Source organism: Lithobates pipiens, unplaced genomic scaffold, assembly GCF_037356315.1.
Source record: "Lithobates pipiens isolate NorthernLeopardFrog02 unplaced genomic scaffold, aLitPip1_a1.2 Scaffold_25, whole genome shotgun sequence".
NCBI classification, from domain to species: domain Eukaryota; kingdom Metazoa; phylum Chordata; class Amphibia; order Anura; family Ranidae; genus Lithobates; species Lithobates pipiens.
This window is the reverse complement of record NW_027507787.1, coordinates 73109460-73133074: the sequence shown is the minus strand read 5'-3', so window position 1 is coordinate 73133074 and position 23615 is coordinate 73109460. Positions and strand designations below refer to the sequence as shown.

The window sequence follows — 23615 nt, the reverse complement described above, 5'->3', positions numbered from 1 at the left end:
ATGATGGCTCTCAGGATTTTGGAAGATGACAGTTATTAGGTCACTGTGGTGTACCCTTCACAAGACAACATGGCTGAGGTGAGCTGAGACATGACAAAATGGCTGCTATGCACACAGCTATGCATTAGCTCAGTATGCATGACTGTTAACAGAGGGTATTGCTGCTGTTCCCGCACCCAAATCGTGCCTCTCAGTAGACATGGGAGCTGCCATTATTTCTTAGTAGCACTTCCATGCATCTCAACCCGTAGCGCTTTTGCGGGTGTGGGAACAGAAAATTGCATGGTGCTGAAGCACCATGTATTTTCCCTCAAGCGGCATTTTATAAAAGGTGACAGCACCATTTTTTGCGGGAAATGCAGGCATGGCAGCCCATTCAAATGATTGGGGTGCTGTGCCCACGCAACTGCCGGTGTGAACTAGGGGTCAGTCTGTAGCTTCTCCTTCACTGTCAGTGAGCATGGAGAGATGAGACCTAGCTGTATAGTGCTCTCCAGGCTGGCTGTGCTTGTCTGGAAGCACCATGTAAATGTCTAATTGATGGACAGAAATACAAATCCTTTGGCAGGTTAAACAGCTCTCATATATCCATTTCATCTGTATTAACCAACTGCCTGATGTAAGCTTTAACTGACAAAACAATATATTAATTTACTTAGCACAGGTCAAGTAAGCCAATCAGTGTAAAAAAAATACACTTGCCTACACTACAAACCGTATGTTTACAGTAATCATAAAGCAATGTTTTATGATACTGGTCCTAATTTTGCTTAAAACAAAATCTCTCAACACCATAGAGTAACATGTTAGGTATTCCATGGTGACCAGTACCACTGTTATAAAATACAAATATAAATATTTAAAATACAATATATAAATATTTTCTAATGTGTATAAGTTAAAGTGGTTGCAAACCTCAGACATAAAATAGGAACAAAGCATATCCCTCTATAGCGTGTACTTGTCTCCATCTAGAGCATCAAGTGTCATTCCTGTCTGCTGCTCCCTTCCTCTGCTATCAACATGAATCACTTCTGAAAGGTTTTCTGGACACAAAGAGAAAAATAGTGACAGGGGAGGGATCTCCAGAAGATTGGCATCCTCGGCTCTGTTTCTGTATGCTGTGTAAAGGGGGAGGGTGCCAATTCCTTCCAATCAGCTGTTAGAGGTCTCCTCATTGAGCTCTGCAGAGTGTAACGTCAGCTTTCTGCCCCCTTTTTCTAACAGCTCAGACAAGCTTTATTAATTCTGGACTCTGAACAGATGTAGAGAAGACAGCAGATAAACAGGTACAACTTATGTAGTAGGATTTGTTTCATCTCTATATCACCTGAGGCCAGTCACTTCACTGGGTATATGTAATGCCGCGTACACACGAGCAGAATGTCCGTCAGGAGAAGTCAGACGGGAGCTTTTCATCGTATATATTCCGATGGTGTGTATGCCTCATCGGACTTTTTACATCGAAAATTCTGACGGGCATAGAAATAGAACATGTTCTAAATATTTCAAACGGAACCAAAACCAATTCCTATCAGGAAAACTGCTCGTCTGTATGCTGTTCCGACAGACCAAAAGCGACGCATGCTCTGAAGCAAGTACGAGATGGAAACTATTGGCTACTGGCTATTAATCTTCCTTTTTCTAGTCCCGTCATACGCATTTTACGTCACCGCATTCTTGTCGTTTGGACTTTGGTGTGATCGTGTGTACGCAAGACAGTTTCAGCAGAATTCCGTCGGAAAAACCTTCAGAGTTTATTCTGACGGGGAAAACTGGTTGTGTGTAAATGGCATAAGCGTTTACAACCACTTTATTATACTGACATTTACTCACTATGTAGACTGGGCAAGAAGATAATTAGAAAAGGGAAATGTGCACAGCTCAGATGTCTCTGCAGACGTTTGAGCAAAAGAAAAAACAAACAAAAAACAGGGATGTGCACACCTTGCGCAGGTAAACCTTTAATGATCAAAGTAAAATAAAATGACTGGTTGCACTCACATATTTAATAGACTACAAGCTCCTTGAATGTAGCTCCATCTTGCTAAAGTTGCAGAACTGTTCACATGGTGGTCCAGCGTTTGCTCAGCATAAAGTTTGAATCTCTCACTGCAAATGGACAGGCTGAAGGAAGGTATCAAGCTAAATGGTTTGCTTTCCTTCAGTCTGTCGGTCTGCAGTGAGAGATTCAAACTTTATACTGAGTAACCGCTAATCATTGGCCACAATGTGAACAGTTCTACAACTTTGGCAAGATGGGGCTCCATTCAAGGAGCTTGTAGTCTATAAAATGTGTGAGTGCAATCATGGTTGATGTTTATACTTTGATCATTAAAAGTTTAACCATTTGCCTACCAGGCACTTTCACCCCCTTCCTGCACAGGCCATTTTTCAGCTTTCAGCGCTGTTGCACTTTGAATGACAATTGTCAAAACACTATCCAAACAAATTTTTTAGCATTTTCTTCACACAAATAGAGCTTTATTTTGGTGGTATTTAATCACTGCTGTTTCTTTTTAATATTTAACAAAAAAAAAAGACGAAAAATGTTGAAAAAAAAAAAGTTTACTTTTTTTCTGTCAGTAAATTTTGTAACTAAATAATTTTTCGCCTTCACTGATGTGCGCTGATGAGGCGGCACTGAAAGGTTGAACTGGTGGGCATTGATGAGGTGGTACTAATGAGTAGGCACTGATATGCCGCACTTATGGGCACTGATAGGTGGCACAGATATGTGGCACTGATGGGCACTGATAGGCGGCACGGATAGATGGCACAGATAGGTGGTACTGATGGGCATCACTGATTGCCAGCACTGATTGGCATCACTAATGGGCACTGATTGGTGGCAGTGGTGGGCTGCTGGTAGGCTCTCCTCGCCTCCCATTTTGTCAGTGTGAGGCGAGGAGAGCCGATTACCGGCCTCTCCTTGTTTACAAGTGACCGGCTGTAATTGGACACAGCCGATGGCATGGTTAAAGAGCCAAGGATGCGGCTCTTTACAGGTAGATATCGGGGTCACGCCATGTCTTAGCCACACGACACAGTTGCGATCACCACGCTGTGTGTGTGTGAGAACAGCCATTCTGGGATGCAGTCATAGGACATCATCCCAGAGCGAGAGCTGCACCACCCGCCGTCGTTTGACGGTGGGCAGGCAGCAAACAGTTAAATTTAAATCTACTGGCAGCCACATTCTAAGACTAATCTATCTAGTCCTGTAAAACAAAAATTGCTATAAAAACCTTTTCTGCAGGCGATCCAGTCTGGGCCCATTCTGAGATGTCAACAGCGGCTTCTCTGTTTAGGAGTGTGCAGGAGAGGCAGCCAACAATGGAAGCCCCATAGCAACTCTATGGGTGACGTCCCTGGTATGTTCCAGTAATTGTCGGCTATCTCTCCTGAACACAGCATTCTCCGCTGGAGACCGGAGCGGCTGCAGAAGAGGTATGTATAGCGATTTTTGCCACCCAAGGTTAGGTAGATTTGACTTAGAATCTGGCTGACAGTAGATTTAGATTTTGTTTTTGGCTGAACTTCCACTTTAACTGTGCAAGGTGTGCGTTTCCCCGTTTTCTCTCGTCTTTTGCTCGGATCCAGTGCACTCCCTTGTGCATGGTGTAATCGGGGACAGCTGCAGAAGACTTTGTTTCAGTTTATACTAAAGACTTGGAACTATATTTGGATACTGCTGGTGGTTTTTATCTGCCATATTGCACGGACTTTGTTTGTTGTTTGCTTCAGATATTTGTAGGCAATCACACCATGTATCAGAATAGAGCCACGACATTATTTGTCTGTTTTGCATGGTTTACATCAGCCTTACAATTCTGATAGGTATAGCTCACCGCTGGAATCTTGAAGAGGCATAAAAAGCCAGCATGTAATTTCATTTTTCAACAACCATGGAAACTCTGACCAAAACGTGGCTAACTCCAGACAAAAAAAAAAAAATTATTGTCTGAATAGAGTAGTCCTAGTTTGAAAACATTTGCAAATTAAAAGATGGTAAGCGGGGAAGGAAATTAAATCTTCGAAGCAGGAAAACTGACAATGTGAAAACAACATTTTTAGTAGAGTAAATGTTTAGAACTTTGTCAGGATATGAAAGCCGTTTGTCATCATTAGGTAGATTTTCTCTTTCACTCACTGTCCCAATGACAGTCATTAGAGCAGAGAGTGAGGGTAAATTTCCCAACAGGAACATAAACCAGGGGTCTCCAAAAACATTCAAAACAAAGGGCCAGTTTACTGACTTTCAAACTTTAAGGGGCCAGATTGTGGCCAGTGGGAGTAAAAAATGCCCCAGTATTAGGGGGTGGTCAGTAGAAGTAAAAAAAAAAAAAGGAACAGGGCCCCCGTCATTGGTGTCAGTGGGAGGAACAGGGCCCCCGTCATTGGTGTCAGTGGGAGGAACAGGGCCCCCGTCATTGGTGTCAGTGGGAGGAACAGGGCCCCCGTCATTGGTGTCAGTGGGAGGAACAGGGCCCCCGTCATTGGTGTCAGTGGGAGGAACAGGGCCCCCGTCATTGGTGTCAGTGGGAGGAACAGGGCCCCCGTCATTGGTGTCAGTGGGAGGAACAGGGACCCCGTCATTGGTGTCAGTGGGAGGAACAGGGACCCCGTCATTGGTGTCAGTGGGAGGAACAGGGACCCCGTCATTGGTGTCAGTGGGAGGAACAGGGCCCCCGTCATTGGTGTCAGTGGGAGGAACAGGGCCCCCGTCATTGGTGTCAGTGGGAGGAACAGGGCCCCCGTCATTGGTGTCAGTGGGAGGAACAGGCCCCCCGTCATTGGTGTCAGTGGGAGGAACAGGGCCCCCGTCATTGGTGTCAGTGGGAGGAACAGGGCCCCCGTCATTGGTGTCAGTGGGAGGAACAGGGCCCCCGTCATTGGTGTCAGTGGGAGGAACAGGGCCCCCGTCATTGGTGTCAGTGGGAGGAACAGGGCCCCCGTCATTGGTGTCAGTGGGAGGAACAGGGCCCCCGTCATTGGTGTCAGTGGGAGGAACAGGGCCCCCGTCATTGGTGTCAGTGGGAGGAACAGGGCCCCCGTCATTGGTGTCAGTGGGAGGAACAGGGCCCCCGTCATTGGTGTCAGTGGGAGGAACAGGGCCCCCGTCATTGGTGTCAGTGGGAGGAACAGGGCCCCCGTCATTGGTGTCAGTGGGAGGAACAGGGCCCCCGTCAGTGGGAGGAACAGGGCCCCCGTCATTGGTGTCAGTGGGAGGAACAGGGCCCCCGTCATTGGTGTCAGTGGGAGGAACAGGGCCCCCGTCATTGGTGTCAGTGGGAGGAACAGGGCCCCCGTCATTGGTGTCAGTGGGAGGAACAGGGCCCCCGTCATTGGTGTCAGTGGGAGGAACAGGGCTCCCGTCATTGGTGTCAGTGGGAGGAATAGTGCTTTATATCATTGGAAGGAAAAGTGCCCCAAGGGCCGGATGAAGGCAAGCAAAGGGACACCTTTGGCCCATGTGCTGCAGTTTGGAGTTCTTGGCATAGGTAGTAGGGTTTAGGTTATCCCAACTTTGTTCAAAACTATAAAAAAATAAAAATGGTTTAGCTGTACTTGGGCTTTAAGAACCATGAACCATGTGTAATTACTGCAAATAGGTAAATTTACCAGACATATTCATATCAAGCCACTCCTCCAGGTTATTGCTAATATTTTGTTTTTCAACTCGCGGTTCAGCCAATGAATGTTGTGATGGCTCATCAGGCAATGTCTTCTCTTGTTTTTCCACAATAATGATTTTATTTGCATCCTCCAAGTCTAGAAAATCATCACTAAAATCCTCACTGAAATCATTCTTGTCAGATGATGACAAAGAGGAAATAGAAAGTTCATCCACATCTTCACTGAAATAACCATCTCTGAAGTCTTGCCTTTCTAGATTATTGCAAGAAGAAAGAATATCGATGTCCAAGTCCTTGTCTTCCACTTTATGGTGTTGCTCCATTGCTTGACATGTCCCATTTGACAAGAATTCTATTTTGTTGTTTACAGGAGTGAGAGAAGATCCTTTTGTTCCATCAGGAATGATTTCCGTGGTGTACGGTGCTCTGCTTGCTTTCTGCAAAGATGGACGGGTTAATTTGTAACCTAAAGGAGTCAAAGCCACAGGACTATTTGTAAAAACGGGTTTCTTCAGGCTAGATGTTATACCTGTAGGACATGTCCTTGTAAACATAGATTTAATGTGTGGCTCATTACCATTTGACAGACCATACTGCTTTGCAGTCCTGGATTTAAGATCTGCCCGTGTAAGTAAATGCTGCGATTGTATTTTCGGCATATCTGTTTCTCTGTGAAGAGAATAAGACCTAGTCAATCCTGCAGTTGGAAACTTGGAATTCTGAATAGAGTGGGAAAAGCTCTGTGATCTCCTAACATGGGAGAATGGCTTGTTGTCAGTAAAGACATTATTGGTGAAGTTTCTACTTGTAGCAGAATTGGCTCTTGGTCTATATAACCCGGTTGGGGGCTTAGCTGTATAAACTCCATTAGCCAGAGGTTTATGTCCACTTAACCCAGGGTAGGGAGTCCTTCCAAACTGGGTACCTTTTGTGAACTTAGTTGAACTAGACAGTACATGGTCATTCAAGTCTTCTTTATGCGACACCAACATGTTGCTTTGCTTCCCAGGTTTTGTGACACTTAATCTGGGTGCATCATTGTGCACCATTACCTGGAATGAGTTTTTTTCAATGGCAAGATTAGGAGATGCTCTTGAAATTTGGTCATTTTGTGGATATCTTGATTTGCTCCAGTTTAAAGTGAATGCAGGTGTCCTGTCATGTTCAATGTGCTTTTCACCACTAAAGTTTCCCTTAGCGGATATTCCATTGCATGTGCCATTTTGTGCCCGTTGCAGTAAGCTTCCTACAGGCTTGGATGTACCAAATTTTGGTAATTTAGAACCTATAGAGGCCCGCAGCTGGAACTTGTCTTCCATGGGAGGGCAAGTGCATTGGTGATTTGAATTAATTCAGATCTGTAATGATAAAAAAAAAAAAAAAAAAACACTTAATACCAACAATATTGTACCTATATATCCAAAACAGATCATTGCAGCAAACAAATAAGGAAAAAAGACAAACATAGCCATAACAACTGTGAATTAATGTCCATACAGCACATAATAAAATCTACTCCTGGACACAATACATACTCACACTTCCATGAATCCAGACCCTCAGCTGCTGTTTGCAATAACGGTTGTCAAGATATATCATATTATGCACCCCTTTAAAGTTATACATATTTAGCATGCATATTTACCATGACATATATGCACAGAAAATAACCCTTAATGTTAAAGCATAGCTATAGCCAAACCTTTAACTACTTCCCACCCATAAGATGTACCCATACATCCTTGGGTTGAAGTGATTATACCGGGGCCATGGCTGCAGTCATGGCCTTGGTATCTTTTTCTTTTATCATGTGACACAGAGTTAAGTTAATATTCATTACCTGCTGGGTTATACTTCATCTCCAGGTGAATGGACACTGGTAGACTAAAAGTCTTTAGATAGGAAGTGATCCCCTATATAACCCCTACCATACAGGAAGTACTTCTGTTTTTAAAAATAATGAAAGGACAGGTTCCCCTTGGGGTTTTCAGGCAGCGACAAGAAGCAGAAATAAATTTGTAAAAATATATTTATTTTATTAGTTCAAAGGCTTAATCACCGTCATAAATTTAAAATACGGACTCTGGTATATGTTATTACAGCATATCGATGGGTAAAGGATATATGCAACATTTGGTACAAAGATAGTTACAGGAACAGTTTACAAATAAATCAATATTTCAAAAGCTACAAATAGCACCCATGCTACCCCAATGCATTTCGACCTCCAGGGTCTTCTTCAGGGGGGGGGGGGACAAAACCCAAGCAGAAGGGGTGATTATATCGTATATTCTGCAAATAGTCAAAAGAAAAAAGACTTTCAATAAAAGAGTTTTTTAGCCTACAAATTAGCTAATTATTATACCTTATTTCAGTAATATTTACCAGTTCCACCAAACCGTTACTGTTCAACTAGAGACTTTTATTAAAATCTGAAAAAGAAATTAGTGCCTTCTCTCGAAGGGTCATCCTGGTACCGCTGCCCTGCTGTTCTAACCCACACCATTTCATTATTTTTAGGTGTGGCCACCTAGGGTGTGCCAAGAACCTCCTCTTCTGTTCCTCTGGTTCCCCTGGATAAACTCCAGATACTGTCAATTCTTGCAAGTCAGCGATCGATGCCCCCGTGAAGTCATTTTCCTCTCCCCCCCCCTCTTCTTTCCCCCAGTTTGGTGGGTGGATGAAGTGGGTTAGAACAGCAGGGCAGCGGTACCAGGATGACCCTTCGAGAGAAGGCACTAATTTCTTTTTCAGATTTTAATAAAAGTCTCTGGTTGAACAGTAACGGTTTGGTGGAACTGGTAAATATTACTGAAATAAGGTATAATAATTAGCTAAATTTTTTTCTTTTGACTATTTGCAGAATATACGATATAATCACCCCTTCTGCTTGGGTTTTGTCCCCCCCTGAAGAAGACCCTGGAGGTCAAAATGCAGCATGGGTGCTATTTGTAGCTTTTGAAATATTGATGTATTTGTAAACTGTTCCTGTAACTATCTCTGTACCAAATGTTGCATATATCCTTTACCTATCGATATGCTGTAATAACATATACCAGAGTCCGTATTTTAAATTTATGACGGCGATTAAGCCTTTGAACTAATAAAATAAATATATTTTTACAAATTTATTTCTGCTTCTTGTCGCTGCCTGAAAACCCCAAGGGGAACCTGTCCTTTCATTCTTTTTAGAATATTTAGGGGTGTGCAGCCAGCTCGTTATTTTATTTCCATGCACTCTCTCTTTTTTCTTACATTTAGTACTTCTGTTTTTTACCAGTTTCAAGGTTGAGCTCGCTGAGCTCAATGTCTCTAGTCCCACAAACGGTTCTTAAATGAATCAAGGGATTGACAGATCGGAACCATCTGACACAAGCCTATAAAGCCTAGATTAAAAAAAAAAAAATGGTACCTGAGCCTCGCAAAGAAGACTCAAGATCCTGCGAGGTTTTGCCTGTAATGCGGCCTCCGGGCACTGGACCCTGCGAAGTGGAATCCTGGACACTACAGCGCTAAGGCATTCCTGCAGAGTGCTGTACAGGTCCAAGGAAGTGGACCCTAAACATGAAAAGGGTAACCAGTCCTTAAAGGTCCTCAAGTGTCAGGAACCCGCCGTGATGGGTGAAGATTGAACTCTTAGGTTCTAAGCTGCCCTGTGCCTGGACGGGTAAGTGAAACCTCTTTATCTGGGTGCACAAAGATTTGCGTCATACACGAATATGGCCACGCCCATTTGCCGGGACCATACAGGTGCGTGCACACGCATGCGCAGTACTTTCCAGCACACATTCAGCTTATTTAAGCTGTGTATGCCAAGCATACAGTGCTTCCACAAGGCCGCTGTGCGACACAGCAGGCTCTGAACCAGGCAATTGCGTCAGTTCATTTTTCCTTATCCCGGCCACGCGAGTCACCAGCAGTTGCATGGCAGGCTAAAGGTGCTTAGCAGGGATTGTTGCATAGGGGCTTGGTGAGCCCTATTAAAAGGTCTCCCTTCTGAGGTGTGTTAATACTACACCCAGGTACTTCCCTTTTGTGGCTAGTAAATGTCTTCAAAAAAAGAGAAGCAGGACCAACACTATAGGGAAGGGCACACCTCTGTCATCAGTAGTTCCTAATGAACCTAGTCATATCCCCAGTGCTGTATCCCCTGAAGGACCAGGGGCTTCCGGGCAATCTGCGCCTCTGTGCCTATCTGGGATTGTACCTACAGTCAACGCTCCTGCTTCACCCTTTATCACTAAGGATGAACTGTCCTCAGCCCTAGCCCAGTTAGAGCACAGGATTGCTGACATGATTGCCTCCATCCAGCGGGATGGCTAGAAGTGTGACAGATCCCCCTCCCCTCCCCGAAGCCCCTTAGTCTGGAGCAGGAATGGGTTGAGGATGGGGAAGAGCTTAAAGCTCAGGATTCTGTGGATGGCCTGGTAGATGAGTCTGCTTCTGAGCAATCTGGACAAGAAGATATCCAGTTGGATTCTGCCTCTCAATCACAGAGGCTTTTGATCCTGACTGAAAAGGTTTGTTCTGCCTTTTAGTTGCCTCTTGCAGAGGTTACTAAGTCTCCCTGGTCCTCTTTGTGATCCCTGAGGACTCTTCAGGCCACACAGGCTTTCCCCTTAAGCCCCATACACACTATCAGATTTTCTTGCACTACGTGGTTTTGATAAATCTGAAGTCAAAAATCAGCAGAAAATCTGATAGTGTGTATGGGGCTTTACACTCTCTGTTGGAACAGGCAATGTATGCATCCTGACAGGATTTTTGTTCCTTCTAAGAGGTTTTCCCTTTATATACCATGGATGAAAAGTTTGTTAAGAAGTGAAGCATGCCAGCCATAGTCTCTTCCTTAAACAAGAACTTGACTTGTCCAAGAAACCACATCAAACCCACTGCAGGAAATTCGTATCTACATTTCCAAAGTTGCCACCACCCGAGGTGGATCACTAATATCCCAAAAAGCCAATTTAATCGTCTGAAACGAAATTGCACTCACAATTCAGACTACATTGAGCAAGGTACCCTGTTTAAAAGAAAATTCGAAGACAAAGGCTATCCCTCCACCCTAGTGGAGGAAGCCTTTGCCAAATTCCTGGACACCCAGTTAGAAACACCTCATGACTCACTCCAACAACACGAAACCATACCGAACAAACAGACTGCCCATTCCCAAACTCATATCACCAGATTCATCACCCAATATCACTCTCAACACAAAAAAATGGAAAAGATTTTCCAAAACCATTGGGGTATCCTTCTGGAAGACCCCCTACTAAAATCCTCCATTACAAATACCCCCAGGATCACATATCGCAGAGCCCGCAATGTAAAAAGTTTCATCGCCCCGAGTAAATTGAAAACAACCGATAACAAGTCTAAACTACCCAGGACATTTCTCACCCTGAAGGGCATGTATCAATGAAAAAAAATGAAGTGCCTGACCTGTAAATTCATCCACCATCGCCAAAAATCTTTTACCACTAAGGGCAATACATATCAATTTAAAGAATTTTACAACTGCTCCTCGGAATTCGTAGTATATGCAAACCGCTGCCCCTGCAACCTACTCTATATTGGGCGTATCACTCGTACCCTGAGAAAGAGGTTCGGTGAGCATCGCCGATCAGTGGAAGGAGATTCCAATCTCACCATCCCACAACATTTTAAAGAACACCACCAAGGTTCCACTGAGGGCATGCAAGTATGGGCCATTGAACAGGTACCTGGATCTTTCTCCCTCGCAGAGCGTTTTAAACGTCTCTGCGAGAGAGAAACCTTCTGGATATACACGTTAGACACTCTCACATCTGGAGGCCTCAACGAAGAAATAGAAATAAACTCAGTTGTGTAATCTTCATCCACTATACCTTCCTAACGAGACCCCTTCTCTCCCCCCCCCCCCCCCAACACAAATCAAAATCGACGCGTCTTTTCAGATCCCCCTGTCAATATTGTATATTTGATTCTATATAGGAGTGCACACGTGTATGTAGTAGCGCACGGAAGCACTCCTCATATTATCTTCGTTCTTATGTGTGTATATATATATATATATATATATATATATATATATATATATATATATATATATATATATATATATATATATATATATATATATATATATATATATATATATATATGTATGTATGTATGTATACCTCCTGGTCCCACCCACTTGTTTATATGTTTATATATGTGTGTGCATGAGTGTGTATATACATAGTGTGTGTGTGTGTATATATATCATCTGAACCCAACCTACCTACCTATTCTACATTATTCGGTTATCATCCAAAGTGCTCCCCTCTCCTTTCCCATATGTACACATATATGTGTTTATCAATTCTCCACCTACATCAATTTTTAACAAAAAAAGTTTTTACCATCACTAATCAAATTAATTCTATTTTGCATATATCTATTTCCCCATATATTTTCTCTTTTTTCATATTTCTCACACACATATATATATATATATATATATATATATATATATATATATATATTTTTTTTTTTTTTTTTATTATTTCTTTCTTTAGTATCGATTCTTATATTATCGAATTCTTTATATTTTTTTATACTATTAACGTTTGAATATCCCTCAAAGAAATACATCCTTGGTGACCTTTTTGCCCTTTTTTTATATAATATATGTATACTTATTTTTATTTTTTATTTTTATACTCATATTTTTATTATTTGTCTATTTTTATTTTTATTTTTCTTTGCAAAAATCCTCTTGCTTTTAATAATAATAAAAATTCCATCTTTCATCATTTTTAATATTATTATTATTTTTTATCCATATCAATCCTTCTGTTCACATTTCTTCTTTTTTCTCATGACACTAAAATCCAAATCCACTTTGTTTTAACCATTTTTTTACCCTAATTAATTTTCTTACTTTAATAATTTTTATCATATATTTTCCTTTTTATATAGATTCATAAATAAAACTTTTTTTATATTTCACAATATACCACTCCTAAAAAGTTTTTTTTACAATGACCAAGTGCCTTTGAGGTCCCAGGCACCCAAGAGGGACAGGCAAATCTGGGACATATGACAGGGGGGTTATTAAATGCATTTTGGTTGAAAATTCCCATAGAATGTAACCCAAAAGTGGTATAGGTTTGGTTAGTGAAAAATTCTACTTTCCAGAGTTGTGGCATTCAATAGATCTCTGTTTGTGTTATTGTTTGATTTACTTTATGACATAACACAGCATGGCGGATGAGTAGTTGGAATTCTTGCTTTGTGTTTTTTAATGGTTCTAATGTTTTTTTTAAATGGTGTTGCCTCAGAAGGGGGGTAGTCTTATACTGCGAGTATTGCCCAAAACCTATGTTTTCACTTGAAAAATAGGGGGTCGTCTTATACGCCCAGTCGCCTTATACGCCGGCAAATACGGTAACTATTCTTATAACTATTGACTATTGGCTATAACCTATGATTCTATATCAAAACCTGCCAGCTACTTATTGACTATTATCTGCCATATTTTCTGCCATATTCACTAAGAACTAATTCTGTGGAGCAGCAGATTTGAAACCCTAAATCTGTTATACACCAAAACCACAGCATATACCCCCATTTCCCCATCCCATTTTTCTCCCCTCCATTTTCCCACAAATCTCCCCCCTTCTCCCCATCCTGGACATCCCCATCCTGATACAATCCAGCAGCGCAACACACAAAAAAACATTTTGGTTTACTCTGTATAAGCCTTAATCTAGGCTTACCTGTAGGTCAAAGTGGTTTGTAAGGGTTTACAACCACTTTAAAGGCTTCCTTTTCTTTGGCCAGACCAGCTATTTAGCCAGCTGTTACAGCAATTGGTATCTGCCAATCCGTAAAGGATCAGATCAAACGGCCTGATAGGCCTAACCAGGAGGATGATCTGCCTGAAAGTAAGGCAGATATTCCTCGAGCTCTGTGTTTTGCTGTTGACGCCTTAAAGGATTCAATACAGCAGGTGTCTCGTTTGGCTCTCTCGCGTGTATATATGCGCAGAGTTTTCTGGCTTAAGAACTGGTCAGCAGAGCTTCCTTGTAAGAAGTTATTGGCAGGTTTCCCCTTTCATGGGGAACATTTATTTGGTGATCATTTGGACAAATACAGTATCTCACAAAAGTGAGTACACCCCTCACATTTTTGTAAATATTTAGTTATATCTTTTCATGTGACAACACTGAAGAAATTGTAAAGTAGTGAGTGTACAGCTTGTAAAACAGTGTAAATTTGCTGTCCACTCACAATAACTCACACAGCCATTAATGTCTAAACCGCTGGCAAAAGTGCGTACACCCCTAAGTGAAAATGTTCAAATTGGGCCCAAAGTGTCAATATTTTGTGTGGCCACCATTATTTTCCAGCACGGCCTTAATCCTCTTGGGCATGGAGTTCACCAGAGCTTCACAGGTTTCCACTGGAGTCCTCTTCCACTCCTCCATGAAGACATCAGGAAGCTGGTGGATGTGAGACCTTGCACTCCTCCACTTTCCGTTTGCAGATGCCCCACAGATGCTCTATAGGGTTTAGATCTGGAGACATGCTTGGCCAGTCCATCACCTTTACCCTCATATTCTTTAGCAGTGGTCGTCCTGGAGGTGTGTTGGGGGCATTATTATGTTGGAATACTGCCCTGCGGCCCAGTCTCCAAAGGGAGTGGATCATACTCTGCTTCAGTAAGTCACAGTACATGTTGCATTCATGGTTCCCTCAATGAACTGTAGCTCCCCAGTGCCGGTGTCTTCTCATATAACGTCCTCCATCCGATAGTGTCCGCTGCGTACTGCGCAGTACACAGCGACACAGATTCTGAAAATTGCGGAGGATGAACGGCGCCTGCACCGTGAGTCCAGGTTCTATCCCCACTATCCAAGTGGACATAGAGTAGGAATAAAAAAGAGCCGAGTGCAGCGAGGCTGAGCCCGAAGCTCGCCCACGAGGGGCCCTCTAATATTCACAACCCTATGTGCACTTGGATGGTGGGGCTACCACCTCCACTCACGGCGCAGGCGTTGTTCAGCTTCGGAGATTTTCCGAAGCTTCGTCCGCTCCGTACTGCGCATGCGCAGTACGGCCCGGACACTATTTGATGGCCGGACACTATACGGCAGAACACCGGCAGCACTCATGCAGCCCCAGACCATGACACTCCCATCACCATGCTTCACTGTAGGCAAGACACACTTATCTTTGTACTCCTCACCTGGTTGATGCCACACACGCTTAACACCATCTGAACCAAATAAGTTTATCTTGGCCTCATCAGACCACAGGACATGGTTCCAGTAATCCATGTCCTTAGTCTGCATTTCTTCAGCAAACTAATTGCAGGCTTTCTTGTGCATCATCTTTAGAAGAGGCTTCCTTCTGGGATGACAGCTATGCAGACCAATTTGATGCAGTGTGCAACGCATGGTCTGAGCACTGGCAGGCTGACCCCCCCACCCTTTCAACCTCTGCAGCAATTCCGGCAGCACTCATATCTATTTCCAAAAGACAACCTCAGGATACGATGCTGAGCATGCGCACTCAACTTCTGTGGCTGACCATGGCGAGACCTGTTCTGAGTGTAACCTGTCCTGTTAACCCTTTCATGACTAAGCCTATTTTTGGAATTTGGTGTTTACAAGTTAAAATCCATATTTTCTACTAGAAAATTACTTGGAACCCCCAAACATTATATATATTTTTTTAACAGAGACTCTAGAGAATAAAACGGCGATTGTTGCAATATTTTATGTCACACGGTATTTGCGCAGCGGTGTTTTAAATGCAACTTTTTGGGAAAAGGTACACTTTCATGAATTTTTTTTTTATTTTTTTATTTATTTTAAAATTACTAAATTGTTTAAAAAAAAAAAAAAAAATTTTGATCACTTTTATTGCTGTCACAAGGAATGTAAACATCCCTTGTGACAGTAATAGGTGGTGACAGGTACTCTTTATGGAGGGATCGGGGGTCTAAAAGACCCCCCACCCCTCCTTTACACTTCAGTGTATTCAGATCGCTGAAAACGGCGATTCTGAATACCGGATATTTTTTTAAAACCGGCGCCATTGGCAGCCGAGTAAACGGGAAGTGACGTCATGACGTCGCTTCCGTGTTTACTATGAGGAGACTGGAACGAAGCCGATTACGGCTTCGTTCCAGTTCCTCCCCAGCGGCCGGAGGCATCGCAGCAAGAATCGGTGCTCCCGATCGAGCGGGAGCACCGGTAACAGCGGCGGCGGGAGGGGGGGACGTCCCCTCCCGCTCCTCCGGCATAACAGCCGAGCGGCTTTTAGCCGCATCAGTTGTTATGGCTGGAAAGCCAATCGCCCGCTGAACAAAACGGTACCGGGATGATGCCTGCAGGTGCGGGCATCATCCCGGTATACCCCCCGGAAGCCGAGTACGCAGATCTGCGTACGCTCGGCGGGAAAGGGTTAAACCACTGTATGGTCTTGGCCACCGTGCTGTGCTCAGTTTCAGGGTCTCAGCAATCTTCTTATAACCTAGGCCATCTTTATGTAACAATTTTTTTTTCAGATCCTCAAAGAGATCTTTGCCATGAGGTGCCATGTTGAACTTCCAGTGACCAGTATGAGTGAGCAAGAGCGATAACACCAAATTTAACAAACCTGCTCCCCATTCACACCTGAGACCTTGTAACACTAACATGTCACATGACACCGGGGAGGGAAAATGGCTACTTGGGCCCAATTTGGACATTTTCACTTAGGGGTGTACTCACTTTTGTTGCCAAACCATGGGTCGGGAGCGAGCTGACTTCTTGTCTGAGCTCCGTGGCCGTGGCACCCGCGGACCCGATCGCAGCTGCCGTCCTGCGATTGGGTCACAAAGCTGAAGAACGAGGAGAGGTCTGTGTAAACAGACCTCTCTCTGTGCTTCCCTGTGTGGCTGTCACCGATCGTCTGTTCCCTTTTATAAGAAGGACAATAAGTGACGTCACAAGCCAGGCCATGCCCCCTACGATAAAAAAAAAAATCACGTCATACATACCCCCTACACTGCCCCCTAGTGGTTAACTCCTTCACTGCCAGTGTCATTTACACAGGAATCAGTGCATTTAAATAGCACTGATTGCTGTATAAATGACAATGGTTCCAAAAATGTATCAAAAATGTCCGATGCGTCCGCCATAATGTCGCAGTCACAATAAAAATCGCTGATCGCCACCATTAGTAAAAAAAAAAAAACAAAAAAAATTATAAAAATGCTGTAAAACTATCCCCTATTGTGTAAACGCTTACATTTTTGTGCAAACCAATCAATAATCGCTAATTGTGATTTTTTTTTTACCAAAAATATGTAGAAGAATATGTATCAGCCTAAACTGAGGAAAAAAAATTTTTTATATTATATTTTTTGGGGATATTATAGCAAAAAGTAAAAAATATTTAATTTTTTTCAAAATTATTGCCGTTTTTGTTTATAGCGCAAAAAATAAAAACCGCAGAGGTGATCAAATACCACCAAAAGAAAGCTCTATTTGTGGGGAAAAAAAAGGATGCAAATTTTGTTTAAGAGCCACGTTGCATGACCGCGCAATTGTCAGTTAAAGCGATGCAGTGCCAAATCGCAAAAAGGGGCCTGGTCCTTTGGCTGCAAATTGGTCCGGGGCTTAAGTGGTTAAAACCTCAGGGGCCGCTTCCTCATATGGCTAAGCGCCAAGGCAGTTCCACGGCTAACAGGGTGCTAGGGCCAGAGGAACATCATTTTCAGATTGTAGCTCTACCCTTTGGGCTTGCTACAGCTCCCCGGGTGTTCACAAAGGTCCTAGCACCAGTACTGGGTCTTTTAAGGGCCCAGGGGATCCTGGTGCTCGGGTATATGGATGACCCCCTGCTCAAAAATCACTCACTACAGGCTCTAGAACAGAGCATAACATGCACACTAACATGCGTAACATAACATGCGTACTTGGAAAGCTTAGGCAGGATCATAAATATTGAAAAGTCAACTTTGAGACTAGCTTAAAGTCTAAAGTAGTTAGGTCTGATCCTAGATACGGTCCAAGCAAGAGTATTCCTGCCACCTGCAAGGATCTGTGCCCTGACCCTTCACCCAGGGGTGTTCCAGAAGATTTGCCAATGTTGGGTATGGCCAGAGGTCAATCTACTGGCATCCAGGTTCAACAAGCTACAGCAGTTTGTGTGCCAAACAAGAGATCCTCTGGCAATCTGAGCAGATTCTTTGGTAGCTTCATGGAGCCAGTACACCCTGGTTTATGCTTTCCCTCCGATCCCTCTCCTTTCACATTTGTTGTGCAAGATTCGGAGAGAGGGAGTTCCAGTCATTCTGGAGGGACCAGTCTGGCCCAGAAGGCCCTTTTTCCCCCAGAGATTGTGAGACTGACAATAGACAGGCCATGGATGCTTCCACGTCACCTCGATAGTCCACCCCAATTTACAGTCTCTACATTTTACGGCATGGCTATTGAAGCCAGGGTGTTAAAGGACCGTGGCATCTCGGGACCAGTGGTGAATGCTAGAAAAGCTGTCACTAGGGAGATCTATCGTAAGGTCTGGAAGACTTCTATTTGCTTGGTGTGAAGCCAAAAAATGGCATCCTCGGAAATACGTGAATTGGAAGAATTCTCTTTTCTACAGTCAGCTGTGGAAATCAAATTGTCTTGGAGTACAATCAGAGGTCAAGTTTCGGCCCTATCAGTATTCTTCCAAAGGCCTTTAGCTTCTCATTCACTGATTTGAACCTTTATGCAGGGGGCAACTCGCTTGCAACCCCCCCCCCCCATTAGGTCCCCTATGTTTCCTTGGGACTTGAATTTGGTGTTGTCTGTGTTACAGAAACAGCCATTTGAGCCTATCAAGGAAACTCCATTAGACTTCTTGTCACGCAAGCTAGCCTTCCTAATGGCAGTCACCTCGGACAGAAGGGTGTCGGAGTTGGCGGTCCTTTCGCGCAGGAAACCATACTTGATCCTTCACACGACAAGGTCGTGTTACGACCTGTTCCATCCTTTTTGCCAAAAGTGGTGTCGGCCTTTCATTTAAATCAGGACATTATTTGGCCGCCTTTTTCCTCTCAGCCTCGTTCGGCGGAAGAGACACTACTGCATTCTTTGGACGTTGTCTGGGCAGTCAAGGTTTATTTGTCTAGATCTGCAGAGATCCAAGGATCAGACTCCTTTTTTGTTTCCCAAAATGACCCAAGAAGGGGCAGGCAGCTTCCATTGCCAATTGGGTCCATCAATTGGTCATTCAAGCCTATGGTCTGAAACGTAACGCTCCTCCCTTTAGGGTGAGGGCTCATTCCACTAGGGGTGTAGGAAACTCCTGGGCTTTTCGCCATCAGGTATCTGGGGCTCAGATTTGTAAGGCTGCTACCTTGTCTTCAGTGCATACGTTCACAAAATTGTATCAAGTGGATGTTTGAGCAGCCGAGGATTCAGCTGTTAGCCGCAGTCTACTGCAGGCTGCCTTATAAGGCCTGATGAAGCGCGATTAAGAATTGTTATCAAACTTTTTTCCCCATTGAGAAAGGGAAAAGAAAAGGGCAGTCTGCCAAGAATCACAACATTCTTTAGCAGTGAAACGTAAGTATAAACATGGTAATTTGTCCTTTAGATCAAAAGAACACACTTTGGTGTGAAAATGAGGGACATTTAGCCACTCAAAGACTAAACCTTTTTCTGACATTTGTTGGTTTCAAGTTAAAATCATTGTAATATTATATATATATATATATATATATATATATATATATATATATATATATATATATATATATATATATATATATATATATATATATATATATATATATATATAAAAAACAGTGCTCGACAAAACCCGGTCGCCAGGTCGCATTGGCGACTAGAATCAGCGACCTTGCGCCTGGGGCAGCATAGCTGGGGGTATCCCGTCTCCGTGGACCCCCCCCCGCGCGATCGCGTCGGGCCGCGCCGCAGGCGGCCGGTAATTGAGCCCCCGGCTTTGAGGCCTTCTGTGATCCTATGGTTCCTTCTGGAATCTGGTGCCCTCTTGTGGTGGCCGTTGGAATTACAACCAACAATGCTAATGGGCCAGTCTTTCTCCATCCCTTTACTAAGAACCCCTAAACTAAACAAAACAAAAAAAAAATATTATATATATATATATATATATATATATATATATAAAAAATATTTTTTTTTTTATTATTTATTCTAACACCCTAGAGAGTAAAATGGTGGTCGTGGCAATACTGTCTGTCACACCATATTTGCACAGCGGACTTACAAGCGCACTTTTTTGGGGGAAAAATTTTTTATTTAATAAAAAAAAAAAAAAAAGACAACAGTAAAGTTAGCCCAATTTTTTTTTTTTTATATTGTGAAAGATAATGTTACGCCGAGTAAATCGATACCCAACATGTCACGCTTCAAAATTGCGCCCGCTCATGGAATGGCGACAAACTTTTACCCTTTAAAATCTCCATAGGCGACGTTTAAAAAATTCTTCAGGTTGCACGTTTTGAGTTACAGAGGAGGTCTGGGGCTAAAATTATTGCTCTTACTCTACCGATCGCAGCGATACCTCACATGTGTAGTTTGAACACCGCTTTCATATATGCGTTCGCTTCTGCACGCAAGCTTGGCAAGACAGGGCGCATTTAAAACAATTTTTTTTTCTTATTTTAACTTTTATTTTTATTTTTTTCACTGTTCTTTTAAAAAAAAAAAAAAATGTGTGTCACTTTTATTCCTATTACAAGGAATGTAAAAATCCCTTGTAATAGAAAAAAGCATGACAGGTCCTCTTTTATATATGAGATCTGGGGTCAGAGAGACCTCACATCTCATATTTACACTAAAATGCAATTTAAAAATGTCCCTCTAAGAGCTATGGGCAATGACTTGGAGACAGGTGGGGGGCTGGGGGCTATCTTCCCCCCACTCGTCTCCATGTCAGGCAAGGGACAGGTCCAGATCGCCGTCACGGACCTGGCTCCTAACTTTTTTAGCTGGCTCCTAGATTCCAAGCAAATTTGTCAACCCCTGATATATAATATTATTTTTTATTTTATAACGTTTTTTGTAGCGACCCTAGAGAATAAAATGGTGGTTGTTGCAATATTTTATCTCATACTGTATTTGCGCAGCAGTCATTCAAATGCAATTTTTTGGGGAAAAAATATGCCACTAATTAAAAAAAAAAAAAAAAAAAAAACTAACAGGTAAAGTTAGCCCAATTTTTTTGCATGTCAAAGATTTTACGCCACGGGAATTGTGAGAGAATTATAATCTTTTTATTCTAAGCAAAAAAGTTGTGATTCTCATTTTAGCCAGAATCATGCAGCTCTAGTCTGATCGCTATTGTTTGGCAGGGTGTCTCCCTTCCCTCAAGGCTATTGCTCTGGGATGTCCCAGCAGATAATGAATATTAGCCTAACTCTGACCTCTGTCCCATGATGTATGGAAAAGAAAATAGTATTTTTGTATTTTTTTGTCATACCTACCTGTAAAATCCTTTTCTTTGAGTATATCATGGAACACAGAGGTCCCTCCCCTCTTTTTGAGTATTCAGTGCTTGCTACAAAACTGAAGTACTTCCTGTATGGGAGGGGTTATATAGGGGATCACTTCCTGTCTAAAGACTTTTGGTCTACCAGTGTCCTGGATATGAAGTATAACCCAGCAGGTAATGAATATTAGCCTATTCTGATGTACTCAAAGAAAAGGATTTTACAGGTAAGTATGATCATTTTCTACCAGCAATGTAAGTGTAAAATTGAACCTAGTGGCACGAGGGAGTCCAGGAATAAAGCGGGACCCTTTCACCATAGAAATGACCGAGGCCCGGAACTTTGCCGATCATCTCTATGGTCTAAGAAACAGGGAGTGGCAAAATCCTAGGTCGCTTCCGGTTCGCTCAGATGTAAATAAGCTGTTACTAGCTTATGAAAGCATCTGCTCAAATTAATCTCAGCTTAATCAGAAGGTAAAGGGAACCTGTCACTGCCCATGCGATCACAAGGGATGGCCCAACACTGAACCCCCCCCCCCTGCTCATCTGTCCCACCACTGTAACCCCCTGTTCATCTACCCCCTGCTTTTCTGTCCCACCGCTGAACCCCCCCCCCCCTTCTCATCCCTCCCACCACTGTATCTTCTGCACATCTGTCCCCACCACTGTATACCCTTGCTCTTCTGTCCCACCTCTGAAACCTCCCTGCTCATCTGCCCCATCAATGTACCCTTTTTCTCATCTGCCCTACCACTGTACCTCCCTGCACATCTGTATTAAAATTTAACATTCATAAACAAAAATAAAAATTCTAAAAGCACAGCACCCCTTCTCTTATGTAGCCCTGATGTTTATCTTTTGTTATTCCTCTCAGCATTTGCCTATTAACCTGCTTAGGATCCTTAAAAACTTAGTACATTTAAAACTAACAGCAGTGAGGGATAGTAAGACTGTCGTGTGTCTGTAAAGATGCACATCAGGGTTACATAAGAGGAGGGTTTTTTTTCCATTGAAAACAAAGCTTTGTTACAAACAGAAAAAAAAAATGGTCCTAAATTCATAGCAAATTTGTCAAGCCTTGCAATACACTATTTATATCTGTGATCATTCTTATTGGTCAATGACAGCAATCACATGGAACGGAACTGGTCAAATCAATTCTGTATACTGTAAGTCAAAGGTGTCAAACTGGTGGCCCTCCAGCTGTTGCAGAACTACAAGTCCCATGAGGCATTGCAAGGCTGACAGTTGCAAGCATGACTCCCACAGGCAGAGGCATGATGGGACTCATAGTTCCGCAACAGCTGGAGGGCCCCCCAGTTTGACACCCCTGCAGTGTATGTGAACACAGAGCCATCCAATGACAGCCCGGTTCACAGCTATTACCGAGCACACTGGACGGCCATAGACCATTTCTATGTCACAAGATTTGGAATCCTTAAGTTCTCCACAAGGCTGTGAAAAAGCTGAGCAATGTCCCCAGTGACTAAACAAATGTTGTGGAAGCCAAGGTCTGGGGTATCGCCTGGTTTTGTATTGTTTTTTTGTTTCTACCAAGTGAGTTTACATGGGGGAGTGGAGTCCTAAAAAAAACAGAGGGTAGGTCTACTTTACTGAAAGGTTCACATAATGAACTCAGGCTAAAGTTCTAATATCTGACAGTTATAACACGAACATTAGAAGTCAATGTGGTGTGGACAACACATACAATATATACATTGCCCTATTTACAAAGCATAGTCCTGTTTAACAAGGGCTAAGCCATATAAATATATATATAAACCCAAAAGAATAATAAACAGACTTTCATTACATTTCCACCAGTACAACTGATGGTTTGGATCTCCTACATTGCCAGGTATCCGATATTTAGGTAATTTAGTAACATGAGAAGCGCCCTACTCCACCTGTAATTGTATGAAAATTACAAGAATATGCGTTGGGTTGTTTGATATCTGCACTACCGGCCACAAAATCAGCTTTGCAGGTTTCCAATGTTGTATTTTACTGCTGGCTAAAAATAGACTGAAGTGGAAGTTTCATGAGATTCATCCAAACCTGGTCTGTTCTCAGCATACAAAGAATCACATTTAAAAAGGGATTCAACAGCTCAAATGATTATTCGGATACAATGGTCACAAGCCGACAGCACCGAGCACTTTTTCACACAAAAGTTCCAATTATTTCTGCCTTATTTAAGCTGTGTTCATACAATTTCAATAGGCAGTTAAATAATTCAATCCAGCATTATCCGCAACTAAACTGACCATGTAACACAACCCCAATATAACACTTCTGATAAGAACACCAACAATGAGACTACAAATGTGAACAATCTTTTTTCATTAAACAAAACAATGTAATGCTTATGTTTCCCGTACCAGAGTACCATGACAACTGCAGGATATGCTCTATATACTGCGCCTCCCGAGAAACAATAGCACAGGTTGCTGGAATTCAGAAGGTACAAGAATAAGACATCAAGATGCT

General features: G+C 42.7%; 1 protein-coding gene and 1 long non-coding RNA gene across 4 annotated transcripts in view; one reads left to right on the top strand and one right to left on the bottom strand.

The window, feature by feature from the left end:
• Positions 1-23615, top strand: part of LOC143930339 (uncharacterized) — an 892155-nt gene that overhangs the window by 456047 nt on the left and 412493 nt on the right. The window lies entirely within an intron of this gene.
• CCSER2 (coiled-coil serine rich protein 2) overlaps positions 1-23615 on the bottom strand; it is a 182706-nt gene that overhangs the window by 123185 nt on the left and 35906 nt on the right. For all 3 annotated transcript variants that reach the window (XM_077454593.1, XM_077454594.1, XM_077454592.1), the window contains exon 2: positions 5626-6997. In XM_077454593.1, the coding sequence (XP_077310719.1) occupies positions 5626-6958 (1333 nt within the window). In that variant the 5' untranslated portion in view covers positions 6959-6997. The remainder of the gene's footprint in view (positions 1-5625; positions 6998-23615) is intronic.